The sequence below is a fragment of the Cloeon dipterum genome, chromosome 3, assembly GCF_949628265.1.
Source record: "Cloeon dipterum chromosome 3, ieCloDipt1.1, whole genome shotgun sequence".
Lineage (NCBI taxonomy): Eukaryota > Metazoa > Arthropoda > Insecta > Ephemeroptera > Baetidae > Cloeon > Cloeon dipterum.
The window spans coordinates 10,812,405-10,827,465 of NC_088788.1; the positions used below are offsets into that span (position 1 = coordinate 10,812,405).

The window sequence follows — 15,061 nt, forward strand, 5'->3', positions numbered from 1 at the left end:
AACATTTTTGTTTTGTTAAAATGTTCAAAATATTTATAATCCTAGTTTAGGTTTGAAGTCAGTTGGTGTCTTCTGTAGAGCTTGGCAAACTTCAGATAAGGGAAGATGTCCAATTTTCAATAATTTGAATCACCGAGGGCCAGATTTGGCGTCGAGTGAGGTACGGCGCCTTGAAACGGGCAAATGTAAATGTGGTAAAAGAAGGAATTTTGAACAAAATCATGATATTATACACTCGCGACATTTTTATTTGGCTGTTTCGAGTATTAATAAGTTTGCTTTTTTAGTCTCAAAAAGGGATATGATTTTTTTTTAGGTACAGCAATTTTGTTTTAAATCAATATCTTAAGGTTCCCTCTCACACATAAACTTTGTATTATTCCAGAGATGATTGCAGTCTTCTTTTTGGTGGTCCTTTTCTTCTCGGCCTGGTATCTCCTGACCAAGAAGGCGCACGAAGTGGACAAAGTGCCCGGCCCACCCACCCTGCCTCTGATAGGAAACTCGTTGAGTTTCGCCACTTCCAGGGAAGGTGCGCGTGTCTTTCGCAATTGCTGAGTACTGCAGTGTGTGTGTGTAGAGCTCATTAGTTCGTTGGCCTCGTGTGTGAGTGCGACGTACGCACGGTTTTATTGCCATTTCGACGCGGCCCGCAGCAACTTTACTGCCAGGCGCGCTCGAACAACTTCATATAAGAAACAACTCCCCGCGTCACAATTCGAGAATTATGCCCTCTTTAGGCGCACATTTATTGCGAATCGCAGATAAGGGGGGACGAGCGAGAGTGGGAACTTTTCCAACCTCTCGCCAATTGCTGCCGTTGCGCGCGCTAAATGCAAATTTTACTGCTTTTTCATGCTGCGCCGGTAAAAAATTGCCTGATAACACACGTGCCGCTGCCTTCAAACATCATACGCTCTCTGTTTTCTCCGCTGAATTTTCCAAACTTTATTCCCCGCAGAGGCTTATAAGAAAATGATGCAACTCACCAAAACTTACTACCCCCTCATGCGCACTTGGATGGGCCCGAATCCCGTCATCCACCCCCTGGACCCTAGAACCGTCGAGGTAAACTGGCGCTGATTGAAAAGTTTGAATACCCAAATGAGAAAGTGAAAACGTCGGCAGGTCATTCTCACGAGCAGCCAGCACATCACGAAGAGTTTGGAGTACGGCTTCATCTCAGACTGGCTCGGAACGGGGCTTCTCACCAGCACTGGTAAATTTACCCCTTAATGACTTGCAAATTTGTAAAATCTACAAAAATGTAAAACAGGATTAAATTAACTGACGATTAAGGAACATTTTCAATTACTGTCAAAATTAAGAAATATTCCAGGTGATTATATTTAATCATATTAGTCCGGAATTCAGTAAATTCACCATCAACTATGAAGCGTAGCAATTTCGTTTATCAGAACGTTGTATACTGAATTTCCAGGTTCTAAGTGGCACTCGAGACGAAAACTGCTGACGCCGGCGTTCCACTTCAAGATCCTGGAGCAGTTTGTGCCAGTATTCGCAGAAAACACGGCGATACTGGTGGAAATACTCAAGAAGAAGATAAAGAATAATAATTCGGCGCCCGTGAACATCGTTCCGTTGGTCACCCACTGCGCCCTTGACATCATCTGCGGTGAGTGATGAGAAATCCGCCAACGAGCGCGCGCGTTAATTCGCCGCCGCACCTGGCCACTCTCCCACGCGCACAGATGGGAATATTGTCACTTAGACAAATCTGCTTTCGTCTCTATTCAGGATGGAAACTCATTTCATCTGCGAGTGTTTATGTTCTTTGTGTGTGTATGTCCAACAGAAACAGCCATGGGAACGTCGGTGCACGCGCAGACGGACAGCGAATCCGAGTATGTGTCGGCGATGTATGAGTAAGTAATCGCACCAATACAACAAAAATAATGGGATGTTGAGAATTGAAGACGGTCGACTATTTTTTGTCTCATTTACTTCATTCAGCAAACAAAACTGAAGCCCAAATCTAAAAAAAACTACTAAAAATCGTCTAAATCACTTACTAGACCTTTAAATCACCCTAAGGAAAAAACAAAATTATTTGCGATTGATGTCACATACTTTTGTTGTTCATACAAATTTTCCGATGGTTTTAAAAAATTCAAATTGCTTGTTGAAAAGAAAAAAAACAATGAAGAAACAGTTCAGGTTCAAATTAAATGCTGCTTCTTTGGTGAATCGAACTATTTAGTTTCAAAATTAAGTTTATTGTGAGCTGACAGGGCAACTCTGCCCCAAATCAGCACACATTCATAAAGTAATGAGACAATTATGTAGGAAAAACATTTGGAAAGAAGTAATGATTATTGGTAGCTTGAGATTATTGCTTCTCTATTTATTTTTCCGCATTTTGAAAGAACTCCTTCTTAACTAGTTTCGGCTACTGGCCACAGCCCTAATTCAATAAGCTTCTAGTTTGGGGGCTAAGGTACTTTTTTGTCAAAAATAATCTAAATTCGCAAGTGTAAAACTACCAGAATTTGATACCAAAGCTCTTGTCAGAGGCCTAAACCATGAAAAAATTACAAACCCCCCAGAAATTTGATATTATTGGCAAGAAAATCTCTTGTTAAAACGGATAAAAGCAGAGTCTAAATTGGCTTCAAAGCCATCTAAAAATACCCTTTTTTCTTGAAAAATCCATCCAAATCTCCCAACAAAAGATATAATTTGACAGAAGATGTTTACAAAATGCTTTATAAAGGTAAAAGGATCTGCTTTTTTGTACGTGTTTCCATCAAATAATTATTTCAAAGGGTGTAAATATTGCACTTTAATAAAAATTTCCGATTTTTGTATCTGATAAAATTCAAAGCATGACATCAAACCTTGATTCGCAAGTTGGCAAGTTACTAATTTCAACACGTGATGTTCCCCTCAGGATCACCGACTTGATCGTGTACCGGATGCTGCGTCCGTGGCTTCATCCCGGCTTTATCCACGATATGACGCCCACGGGAAGAAATTTCAAACGTTGTCTCAAAACTTTGCACGGATTCACAAATAATGTAATGAGATCTTGCAAGTTGAAGAGGAGCATCAGCACATGTGGCTAATAATTTCGCCACTTTTCAGGTAATTCAGGAGAGAAAGGAGGAGTTCAGGCGGAGAAAGGCGAGTGGGGAACCAGCACACGACGGGGACGACATAGGTCGGACATTATATAAATTAATTTTGAAAGTAAATTTAAATTTTCGACAGGTATGAAAAAGAGAACTGCATTCTTGGACTTGCTGCTAGAAATGAGTGAAGGAAAGGGGGAGTTTTCTGATGAAGATATTAGGGAAGAAGTGGATACTTTCATGTTTGAGGCACGATGAATATTAATACTAAAAATAAATTATTAATAAGATAACGAAACCATCTATGTTTCACAGGGTCACGACACAACCGCAATGGCGATGAGTTGGGGACTGTACTATCTTGGCTGCAATCCTGATGTGCAGGTAGAAAACACTTCAAATTTTTATAAAATTTAAAAAAAACACGTAAGTATATCAAAATGAAAAATACATATAGCATTTAACAAAATTGCAATTTTTATCAGTAAAAAACACGAACCAATCGTTCTTGATATAAAATTTAACTCGTTAGGTCCCAATTTTTTATGGAACAAAATAACGCTGCATAAATCTTCAGCCGATTTTTTGCGACAAAAGAATTACTTCACAAAAGAAAGGCTGTTTTACTTTTTTTAACAATTTTTCAAAATTCCATGTCTTGCAGCCTGTCCAGAGATACAAAAATAAACCAAAAAAGTTGATTTATGCCATTTGTATGATTTTTTTTCCAGCAAAAATGTGTCGAAGAGTTGGAAGAAATCTTTGGCGATGATAATCGAGCACCAACGTACACCGACTTGTCACAAATGAAATATTTGGAGCGCGTGATCAAGGAGACATTGCGGCTGAGACCCTCCGTTTTCATGATTGGACGGCAGGTCACTACAGATCTTAAATTTGGTGGGCTGTTCCATTTTTTTTTATCAACAAACACGCTATTAATAACTTAATTCTCAGACGGGTACTCCTTCCCAAAAGGCACGGGAATTTATTTGCACATCCTCAGCATTCACCAAAACCCAAAGCTATACCCCAACCCTGAGAAATTCGACCCTGACAGGTTTCTGACAGAAAACGCTCTTGGCAGACACCCTTACGCGTACATTCCGTTCAGCGCTGGACCAAGAAATTGCATTGGTTTGATAATTTAAATTTTCACTGAATTGATTGAAAACAAAATGGTTTTCAGGTCAAAAGTTTGCTATGCTAGAGCAAAAGTCTCTCTTGTCAACTCTGCTGAGGAACTTCAAATTGAAAACAGCTTACCCAGAGAAGAGCAGTGAATATATTCCAGACTTGATTCTGAGACCGAAAAATGGGATTGAGATCGAGCTCGCATTGAGAAAATAAATATATTTATAATCACAAGAGATTGTTGTGTTTTATTAAAACCAAGTCCACATCACAATTAAATGCAAAAAGGGCATCTGAGGAACATATAACAGGAGAAATAAATAACAGAATTAAAATCCCACTCACCAGCACTAGTTAACTGACTAAAAGTTGCACTGAGCCACAAAAACCTGTGTGGTCGTCTCCTTGTCTGGATCAGGGAAAATGTTGAAGGTTTGGTCTGCACGCACAAAGACAACGTGCCCTTCAAGTAGAGACTGAGGCGGGTTACTGTCCACAGAATACTTTGCAGTGCCCAGAGAGAGAATCACAGAAGGCCCTCCATTGCTGGCAACTGTTGAGACTGGATCTCCTTTCTTTAACTAAAAAATAAGAATTATCATTTCTGTTTAAATTTAAAGGTGATAATATTTATTAATTTATTCACCTTGAAGCAGAGCATTGAGAAGTCTTTAATTCCGTGAGGGATGTATTTCGTGCAGTTATCAGACAACTGTACGACGTCCATATTAGTTGATCTGTCCACTGGCTCATACTCAAGCATAGAGCACAAAGTTTCCACGTCTTTTAGCTTTGGAGTCAGTCCTCCTCGCACGACATTATCGGAGCAGGCCATCAATTCAACACACTCTAAAATGTATGCAAAATATAAATTTAAATAGAAAAGGTAAAAAATTAAGACAAATTAGCATTTTATCGTAATCACTAATCACACTCTGACTAGTAGATTGTTTTAAGTCCAGACCAGAAAATTTTATTTAATCATTATATTTATATTTAATTAATATGTGAACATCATTTTGCACAAAAACATACCTCCTTCAATGTAAGCATGGATCAGGTTTGCAGGCAGAAAGGCAGCCTCTCCTGGTGCCATCTCAAAGTCTTGTAAAAAATATACACTTAGGCACCCCACGTCCCCAGGAAAGTGACTGTACAGCTTTTCCAGCAGGTCAGCCACGCAAGCACCTCTGGTAGCTTCATCTGTTTAAAAATTTAAATCAATTTCCAATACGGAATTTAGGATTACTAAATAACCGACCGGCTGTTTTGACTCTGGACAATATTTTAGTCAAACAATCGCTGACTACCTCATCTGAAGCAGTCATGAGCGATCGGTAGGCTTGCTTCAGAGCTTCTTGCTCCTGACTCGAGTTGCAACTGAGCAAAAAGTCTGCACTGTCAGCGCCAAGCACATCACGCAGCTCTGGAACAGCTGCAAATTATTTGCATGAATTGCAATAATAGCTCTTAATTTTTAAAACGTACATTGCAGGTAGATTTTGATATCTGCTGGTGGTCGGAAACCTCGCAGCATTTGAAACTTGGACAGGGTGACCAGCATTTCAGGCTTGTGGTTCGGGTCTTTGTAAATGTCTGGATATTTAGCATGCAGCTCTTTGGCATGCGACTGAAATGGTTGACATGAAGCATATTAATTATGTGATTAATATTTCAAGCATTTACCTTTAGAGGATGCGCCTGAATGGAAAGCGGTTTACTGACAGACAAAACTTTCAGCAGGTAAGGAAGCTGGACGCCAAACTCTTCTTGAGTTTTATTGCCAATACTCTCAGGATTTTCATAAATATATTCTTAGAAAACATTGTATACATAATTTTCACAAGGTAAAACTAGCATTTTAATTTATTTATACCTGACAGCAATTTTCCGCTATCTTTTATCACAGACGGCCCATTGACGTGGGTACCCACCCAGATTTCCGCGTGAGGCCGGTCCAGAAGTCCATTGCTGACGTTTTCATCTGGTTTGCTAGGGTCATTTTTGCATGACAAGTTGTGCACGTGGCAGTTCGGGTCACGGCTGCCCCAGTCGTAAGTTTGAACTTTGCAAATCAGCTCCATTTGAGCACAAACAAATGACCTCTAAAAGTGACCGAATCGTAGACGACGTGACACTGTTATGTTTTAGAAAGGAGGGGCGTGGCACGTAAACAAATAAAATCACATGTTTGCTCATTCAAAGCGCACACCTGGTCACCTGGCGTATACATTCATTCACATTATCCATCGCACAAAACTTTATTTAACGATTTGACGAGATCTAAATTATTTTTTATCTGCGTGTATGATTTGCGATGAGCGTAGCTAGGAGCGAGGTGTTGAGACTCTACAAAAGCATTTTAAAATACGGCCAAGAGCTCAAATACACCGACAGGGATTTCTTCAAAAAGAAAATCAGGAAGGAATTCAGAAGTTGCAAGAGCGTTGAATCCCCCGAGGAGATAAAATTCCATATTGACGTACGCATTTTTTATTGTCAAAATGTGAATCAGGCTGATGAATTAATTTGTTGCTGTTTCAGCGGGCAAAGGCCTTCCTTCAATACAAACGAGTTCTGTAAAAATGATTTCTGCCGCACTCATGCTTCGAAACGCTGCTTACAACGCCTTCATTTACCAACGATCACTCCACTTTGGTGCAATTTTACTTCGGCAAACAATCGACTATTCCAAAGTTCCAGTTTTAAAAGAGGAGGACATAGAAGAGCAGTTTGTTAAGGGACACGGTCCTGGTGGTCAAAATGTTAACAAGAGGTCCAACTGTGTCCTTCTGAAGCACATCCCCACGGGTAAAATTCTGATAAAATCCCTTAGCTTCTATTGAAATTAAAAAAAATATGTTTGCTTTACAGGTTTGGTTGTGAAGTGCCACCAGTCTCGATTGCTGGACAAAAACAGGAAATTTGCTCGAGACTTGTTGATAGAAAAACTGGATCAATTAGCGAACGGAGAAGACAGTGTAGCAAAACAAAAGAAAAGAATAGAGGAGAAGAAAAGTAGTAAAAATGAGACAAAGAGGAGAAAGATGCAAGAATTAAAGGCTGCTTGGAAAGAGCGAGAGCAAAATGATGTGTAAAAATTGTTTAATTTAATCTGAATAAATTTATTTTGAGCTGAAAATTTTGTCTGATTTCAGGCGAACGCCATTGTTTAAATCAACCCTCCTGAGTTCCATCATCCCCCTAAATTTCCAACCATGTCGATCGATTGCCACAATAGATTATTCCAGGATCCCCACATTAAATGAAGAAGATTTGGAAGAACAAATTATTAGAGGCAGTGGCACGCATAAGAGAACCAATTGCATATTACTTATACACAAGCCCACTGGTAACGCTTTGAATTATAATGACGCTGAACTTAATTATTGAAGCCATATGTGTTATTTAAGGAATTGTAGTGAAAGGAACCAAGTCTAGAAACTTAATCGAAAACAGGAAAATTGCTAGAGAAATCCTGATTGAAAAGTTAGATGAAAAACTCAATGGAGACCAAAGTGTTGCTGCACAAAAAAGACGGATTGAGTCTCGCAAGAGTAGCAGTCGAGAATCAAAGCGAAATAAGATGCAACTGTTGAAAGAGGCTTGGAGAGATAATAAAGAATAGATGGCAACTCAAATAAAAAAATAACTACTATTTATTTCCTGTTAAAACGTGTAGCAACATTAATCGCCTTAAATTTTAGCTTTTGAACTTGAGAAGATCTTACGGATTTTCTTTGTGCCCAGGGAGGATGGCAAATCTTGCGTGAGTTGAGTGAATTTCTGGTCTTCAAATGATTTCTCAAGTTCATCAGCAGCTTCACAGAAGTCATCATCACTGTCAGAGTCAAAGAAATCAGCAGAACTCTGGGATGTAACTCTCGACGAGGTAGGCTTTGCAAGTTTGCTCTGCACCTCTACAGGTTTTGGATCTAGTTTGGGCTTTTTTGTCGGAGTGGAATCTTCACTGTACAATGCTGAGGTTGAACCTGCAGCTTGCAGTGCTCCTGATACTTGTGAAATGTTTGATGCAGTTTCTGGAAAATATTTTCCCTAAAATTTCAAAAGTTGATTTTAATTAATTGAATGATCAGTGGTTAATTAGCATTACTCTATCGCCTGTGGAACTTTCATAGCTTTGAATGGCGAGGGAAAGGTTGACTTTCTCAAAGGTGATGTCAGGGCCACACAATTCCTTGATAGCGGTCAGTCTTCTCTCTTCTACAGGATAAAGCTGATTATTTGTTGGTGGATTTAAAATTCTAAACTTGCCTGTGGTAATTTTCTTGGAAGCGCTGATTACTTGCTTGTAGTCTGAATGGGTGAGACCCAATTTTTCCAATTCAAGGGGCAGGCCCAGCTTGATTGCTAATACTAAATCATTGACAATGGTGGAGCTTTTTACTCCCCTGAAAGTTAATTTTTATAAAAAAAATTATCAACATGAGCATTTTTATAATTTTAATGCCTTACCTAATCACCTCCAGCTCGTTCAAGCTCATTCCCAGAAGCTGGAATCCAATGTATGATGTGCGAGGCTTTTCTTTTAGATACTCGAGCTTAGAGGTCAACGCGTTCCCAAGGTTCTTATATGTATCAATGATCAATTGCTTCTGGGTCTCCACATCAAATGCAGGAGCAGGTTTTGGCAGGGCAGCCTTTTCACTGTCCATCTTCAGATTGTTCTTGGAACAAAAGTTCTTGATGCAACTAATAAAGGCCTCTCCGTACTTCACGACTGTCGCCTCTTTTAACCCTTCGACTGTGAACAAAATTAATATGAGACTTAACTTCCTAGATTTTCCCGCACTTTTTATTCCTATATTTATTTCATCTAGTCCAACTTTTTGTGCATGACTTTATTTTAAGCAAAAAATCAGAACTGAGTCCTAATGCACTCCATGCTACCAAAATTTTCTATCCTATCTTATACCAACCGTGATAGTTATTGCCACAAACCTTGTTTCAAGTCTTCTAAAGTTATTGGTCTCTGATGTGCAAGCAGAGTGAGCGTTTTATCATTGGAAATGTTGTACGGCATTGCATCTGAATCCCTGGCCAAGTCACCCCTCAGCCTGATCAGTTCGTCATACAGCACTCTCTGAAGAATAGCGTTTTAGAATTGCAATTCAAATTTTCCAGAGGATCAAAAACCTCCAATCGAAGCTCTTCGTTGCTCACAGGATCAGATTTGTGGGCTGATTGGGCAACAGCCATGAAGTTCCGGTTGTACCTGAACTTCTCTAGGTCACGCGCAAGTTCATCATCACTGCAATCAGACAATTCAGTTAGAAAATATTCTTACAATTAGATTATGTCTCTTTACTCGTCTTGACTCAGAGAAGCGAAGGGCATTGTCTCTGTTCTGTCTCGGCTCAGAGGAGCAAAGGACATTGTCTCCATTCTTTTCTTCTTCTCTTTCTCCTGCTGCAAAATCAGTTTAATGTCCCTGGGTGGCTCCATAAGCAGCTGCATTGAAGGATTTTCATTGAAGCTGAGAAAGTGAGCTTAGCATACAATGATTTCATATAATATTTAAATTACTTCATCAAAAACTGAGTGCCCTTGTTGGCCACCTCAAGGAACGTGACAGGAAACTTTTGCATGTCTCCGAAACAATTTTTAGTCACCATGTCGACGTACCTCTCTCGCATCAAAAGGTTTCCTAATTTACGGAAGTTAGTCAATATTACCAGCATTTTAAAACAATAATTACCAAGGCTTTTCCACCAAATTTCTGGTCTGTGTTTGCCTTTACCATATGAAGAGCTCTTCTTGCTTCTTTCATTCAATTTTTTGTTGTTGGAACCTCGCAAGATGAGGACCACATTTGTCAGGCTGCTTTGTCCGTTGGCGTCCTGGACAGCATCGATGAAGATTTTGGCATCTTTCGCAAAATCATAATCATCAGTGGACGCTCCTTTCTTTGCAGGATCCTTGCATTTCAGGCTAAAGCAGCAATTATTAGGAATTCACTCAAAAAACAATTATGACTTACATCCTGAGGCAGTTGTCGCAGCACTCTTCATTGCGATCCAGATTCAGCGACTTTCCTTCGAAATGCGTAAGCAGTGTTTGGCGCCTGCAAGCTTTACCGTTCTCCAAATATCTGGTCATCTCTGCCATCATTTCTTCTTTGTGCTTTTTGTGAGTTGGATTTGTAATGTCCTGGAGGAAGAACCTAATCATAATAATAAATATCAAAAAGTAATTTAATTTAATGGTTTTACTGGTTGATCCTGAAGTCTTTGCTAGCATAGAGCACCTGGCAAAAGGAAGGTAGGCCATCACGACCTGCTCTCCCAATTTCTTGGTAGTAAGACTCAATGTCCTTCGGAGCACCATAGTGAATGATACGCCGCACATCTACAGATAAATTCAGCCATGATAAGATATAATTTAATATTTAAAAAGCCAAAAAGGGCTGTGAATGCAAGACAGGCGATTTTGTTTATGAATCCTAATTTCAACTAGGCAACAAATGAGTTAAATTAGAAAATTTTAAGACATTCAAGCCCCAGTTAAAATCATTAATAACGGTATTTTGAGCCTATACTGAATTCACAAAATAATGATTTTATTGAATATTAATTTAATTTTTGATGCTGTCTAGGTTGGAGTCATAAGAACATAGTTTTTAGGGCGACTCGATCGCGGCTCAGAAAATCTTGTATTTTTTGCTCAATATTTTTGTACAAAAACTAATGGTGCGTTTATACACACTGAAAATTGGAGAACTCTGCCTCAACACATAAGATTTGCTTATAATCGTTTACTTTATAGGTGCAATTAATTTTTTATTTCCAAATATCCACGATTTTAGATGTTTTTGCACTTTGGGTACCTGTTTATTCATATCGAGGGAAAAGTACGTTTAATATTAATTCTAAACCACTTTTTGCTGTTGAATAAAAATCAACTAAGAAATTAAAGAAATGGATGACATATATAGGCTTCTATTTCTTGTCGTGCATTTTCACTATTACGATAAGAAAGTTCATGCTTTCAATTTTAAATAATTTTTCAAGAGAGAATCACTTTTCCCTAAATTTAAATTAAATAAAATATTTACAATTTAATGAAAGTAATATATTAATTCAGTTTAAAATTGATCAAGAGTGTAAACCAGCTCTGCAATTTTCCTACCTGGCTTATCGATGCCCATTCCAAATGCAACTGTGGCCACCACAACCTGGATTTTATCCCTGACAAAGTTCTGGTGAGTCTCTTTCCTTCTAGACATAGAGAGCCCAGCATGATAGGTTCCACAGGACACATTCATCACTAATCAAATCTCAAATTAAAATAAAAAAATTCAGCAAATAATCTAAATTACTCTCAAGGGCTTGTGTCACAGCTTCAGTCTCTTTCTTGGTCGGGCAGTAGATGATGGTGGAGCCGTCAAATCTGTAGTTGGAACCTTCCTTGATGGCCAAGGACTTCATGTCATCAGCAATGTTGCCGGATTTCAAGTCAACAGCAAGGAACAAGTTTGGACGGTCAAAACCAGAGCACACCATGCTCGGATCGCGTAATTTCAGCGAAAGACAGATATCTCTACGAATTTGCGGTGTCGCTGTGGCCGTCAGGGCGAGGAATGGCACTTTCGGAAAGATAGTTTTCAGAGATCCAAGAGACCTAGAAAGTTCACTTGTATATTTTATCTTTCTAAATTTAACTCATTACCTGTAGGAAGGGCGAAAATCATGGCCCCACTGACTGACGCAGTGAGCCTCATCGATGGCAATCAACGCAATGTTCAGCTGAGCAGCCATTTTTTTCAACATGAACTGCCCAGAATCCCCAGAGCAAAATTCAGGTGACATGTACACCAAACGGTGCAAGCCATTCAAGATTTCATAGCTGGTGCTCTCATAAGATGTCTGGGCAGAGCCGAGCAAGCACGCAGGAATGTTTGATTCCTTTAAACAAAATTGTTTAGCATTTAATCGGAAAGGAGCTTAGCCAATAAGACTTACTTTCAGTCCAAGGACCTGGTCTTCCATCAAGGCAATCAAAGGAGAAATCACGATTGCAACTCCTTCAGAGTAGACAGGTGGGAATTGGTAGCAAAGACTTTTGCCATAGCCTGTTGACATTACCACACAACTGTCTCTTTTCTCCTAGGAAGTTGAATAATAAAATTACAAAATATTCAAATTTCTATATTTACCTCCAAGACAGTGGAGATAATTTTCCATTGCAGCGGACGAAATGCACTGTGGCCAAAGTATTTTTTTAATGATTTTAAATGCGCAGGTGTAGGTGCAACTGCGCAATCAGTTGCCATGCTTCCTGTAAATGAAAATCATGTACATAAGGCTTGATTAGGCTTTGCCATTTAGTGCTTTTCTGTAAATAAAATCGTGAACTTATTAAAATATCACATAGTTAGCAAAATGCATTGTTTTCGACGAGCGTGAACTTAGCCGCTCGCGTTAGCCGCTCGCGAGAAGATAGCCGCTTTTTCAACAATGTTGCCAACCTAAAATTTTTAAGACGTTTTGGGGGATGCTCGTCTCGTTTTAAGGGATGGGGGTGGTTTTGGCAGTGCCTAAACGATATGAAAAATGTATTAGAGTTGAAAAGTTATTGGAGGAACAAAAAAATGGGTCCAAGTTTAGAGTAAAAAATTAAAGGGGTGGATTTTCCAGGGGGTACGTGCCCTTACTCAATCTCATTTTGTTCAGTGCATTAAACTGAATATTTCATGTCAATTTGAACGACTTTGACCAGCCCTAACTCGAGATTTTTAAATTAGAGTTCGAAAATGGGCAATTTTAAAGAGAAAAAAATTAATTGCGCGGATTTTCCATGGGGTACGTGCCCTTACTTGGTCTCATTTTGTTCAGTAAACTAAAGTGAATAATTCATGTCGATTTGAAGGACTTTGACCAGCCCTAACTCGAGATTTTTAAATTAGAGTTCGAAAATGGGCAATTTTAAAGTGAAAAAAATTAATTGCGCGGATTTTCCATGGGGTACGTGCCCTTACTCTGTCTCATTTTGTTCAGTAAACTAAAGTGAATAATTCATGTCGATTTGAAGGACTTTGACCAGCCCTAACTCGAGATTTTTAAATTAGAGTTCGAAAATGGGCAATTTTTAAGGGGAAAAATTATTTTCACGGATTTTCCAGGGGGTACGTGCCCTTACTCGGTCTCATTTTGTTCACATAACTAAAGTGAATAATTCATGTTGATTTGAAGGACTTTGACCAGCCCTAACTCGAGATTTATAAATTAAAGTTCAAAAATGGGCAATTTTTAAGGGAAAAAATTATTTTCACGGATTTTCCAAGAGGTACGTGCAATTACTCGGTCTCATTTTGTTCAGTGCATTAAATTGAATATTTCATGTCGATTTGAAGGACTTTTACCAGCCCTAACTCGAGATTTTTAAATTAGAGTTCGAAAATGGGCAATTTTTAAGGGAAAAAATTATTTTCACGGATTTTCCAGGGGGTACGTGCTCTTACTCGGTCTCATTTTGTTCACTAAACTAAAGTGAATAATTCATGTCGATTTGAAGGACTTTGACCAGCCCTAACTCGAGATTTTTAAATTAGAGTTCGAAAATGGGCAATTTTTAAGGGAAAAAAGATTAATTTCACGGATTTCCAAGGGGTACGTGCAATTACTCGGTCTCATTTTGTTCAGTGCATTAAATTGAATATTTCATGTCGATATGAAGGACTTTGACCAGCCCTAATTCGAGATTTTTAAATTAGAGTTCGAAAATGGGCAATTTTAAAGTGAAAAAAATTAATTGCGCGGATTTTCCATGGGGTACGTGCCCTTACTCTGTCTCATTTTGTTCAGTAAACTAAAGTGAATAATTCATGTCGATTTGAAGGACTTTGACCAGCCCTAACTCGAGATTTTTAAATTAGAGTTCGAAAATGGGCAATTTTTAAGGGGAAAAATTAATTTCACGGATTTTCCTAGAGGTACGTGCTATTACTCGGTCTCATTTTGTTCAGTGCATTAAATTGAATATTTCATGTCGATTTGAAGGACTTTGACCAGCCCTAACTCGAGATTTTTAAATTAGAGTTCGAAAATGGGCAATTTTTTAAGGGGAAAAAAATTAATTTCACGGATTTTCCAAGGGGTACGTGCAATTACTCGGTCTCATTTTGTTCAGTGCATTAAATTGAATATTTCATGTCGATTTGAAGGACTTTGACCAGCCCTAACTCGAGATTTTTAAATTAGAGTTCGAAAATGGGCAATTTTTAAGGGGAAAATTTATTTTCACGGATTTTCCAGGGGGTACGTGCCCTTACTCGGTCTCATTTTGTTCAGTAAACTAAAGTGAATATTTCATGTCGATTTGAAGGACTTTGACCAGCCCTAACTCGAGATTTTTAAATTAGAGTTCGAAAATGGGCAATTTTTAAGGGAAAAAATTATTTTCACGGATTTTCCAGGGGGTACGTGCTCTTACTCGGTCTCATTTTGTTCACTAAACTAAAGTGAATAATTCATGTCGATTTGAAGTACTTTGACCAGCCCTAACTTGAGATTTTTAAAATAAAGTTCAAAAGTGGGTCGAAAGCAAAAGTCAAAAATTCATGGGGTGGATTTTCCTGAGAGTCATGCCTTTATTTCATCTCCATTTGTTTTTGAAACTAAATTGAATAAATTTTTTGTGTATTTAATCGATTTTCATCCCCCTTTACTCAAGAAAATGAAATTGTAATCCTTTGGTTATGGTTAACGAAATGACTTTAAAAGTTGAAAATACGAAAATTTTAGCTTTTATTCCTTGCTCGATTCACCTTTGCCCAATTGAAGCATTCCCGAGAGTAGATGTCTGAGCTGAGCCAC

At 38.6% G+C, this 15,061-nt stretch overlaps 5 protein-coding genes across 5 annotated transcripts; 3 read left to right on the forward strand and 2 right to left on the reverse strand.

Moving 5' to 3' along the window:
* Positions 1 to 375: 375 nt before the first annotated feature.
* Positions 376 to 4,457, forward strand: LOC135940017 (cytochrome P450 4C1-like). Its single transcript, XM_065484657.1, has 12 exons — positions 376 to 532; positions 962 to 1,068; positions 1,129 to 1,219; positions 1,442 to 1,636; positions 1,817 to 1,886; positions 2,912 to 3,038; positions 3,106 to 3,181; positions 3,232 to 3,341; positions 3,408 to 3,476; positions 3,824 to 3,992; positions 4,050 to 4,229; positions 4,282 to 4,457. Exons 1-12 carry the CDS (start codon positions 388 to 390, stop codon positions 4,440 to 4,442), a joined length of 1,500 nt encoding a protein of 499 aa, XP_065340729.1. The 5' UTR covers positions 376 to 387; the 3' UTR covers positions 4,443 to 4,457.
* On the reverse strand, positions 4,446 to 6,349 carry Mpi (mannose phosphate isomerase). The gene is made up of 7 exons (XM_065484658.1): positions 6,103 to 6,349; positions 5,913 to 6,040; positions 5,715 to 5,856; positions 5,488 to 5,661; positions 5,262 to 5,429; positions 4,873 to 5,075; positions 4,446 to 4,807 (listed from the first exon to the last, which is right to left on the reverse strand). The coding sequence occupies exons 1-7, from the start codon at positions 6,308 to 6,310 to the stop codon at positions 4,589 to 4,591; spliced, it is 1,242 nt and encodes a 413-aa protein (XP_065340730.1). The 5' UTR covers positions 6,311 to 6,349; the 3' UTR covers positions 4,446 to 4,588.
* A 79-nt stretch (positions 6,350 to 6,428) lies between these two features.
* LOC135939814 (mitochondrial ribosome and complex I assembly factor AltMIEF1) lies at positions 6,429 to 6,913 on the forward strand. Its single transcript, XM_065484387.1, has 2 exons — positions 6,429 to 6,708; positions 6,771 to 6,913. Exons 1-2 carry the CDS (start codon positions 6,544 to 6,546, stop codon positions 6,807 to 6,809), a joined length of 204 nt encoding a protein of 67 aa, XP_065340459.1. The 5' UTR covers positions 6,429 to 6,543; the 3' UTR covers positions 6,810 to 6,913.
* Positions 6,812 to 7,368, forward strand: LOC135939813 (mitochondrial translation release factor in rescue). Its single transcript, XM_065484386.1, has 2 exons — positions 6,812 to 7,037; positions 7,101 to 7,368. Exons 1-2 carry the CDS (start codon positions 6,812 to 6,814, stop codon positions 7,322 to 7,324), a joined length of 450 nt encoding a protein of 149 aa, XP_065340458.1. The 3' UTR covers positions 7,325 to 7,368.
* Positions 7,369 to 7,862: 494 nt separating this feature from the next.
* Positions 7,863 to 12,524, reverse strand: LOC135939812 (bifunctional 3'-5' exonuclease/ATP-dependent helicase WRN-like). Its single transcript, XM_065484385.1, has 16 exons — positions 12,403 to 12,524; positions 12,209 to 12,352; positions 11,916 to 12,151; positions 11,566 to 11,867; positions 11,376 to 11,513; positions 10,460 to 10,595; positions 10,228 to 10,410; positions 9,946 to 10,178; positions 9,774 to 9,894; positions 9,556 to 9,723; positions 9,384 to 9,498; positions 9,189 to 9,330; positions 8,703 to 8,991; positions 8,502 to 8,638; positions 8,341 to 8,450; positions 7,863 to 8,282 (listed from the first exon to the last, which is right to left on the reverse strand). The coding sequence occupies exons 1-16, from the start codon at positions 12,517 to 12,519 to the stop codon at positions 7,923 to 7,925; spliced, it is 2,931 nt and encodes a 976-aa protein (XP_065340457.1). The 5' UTR covers positions 12,520 to 12,524; the 3' UTR covers positions 7,863 to 7,922.
* Positions 12,525 to 15,061: the final 2,537 nt, after the last annotated feature.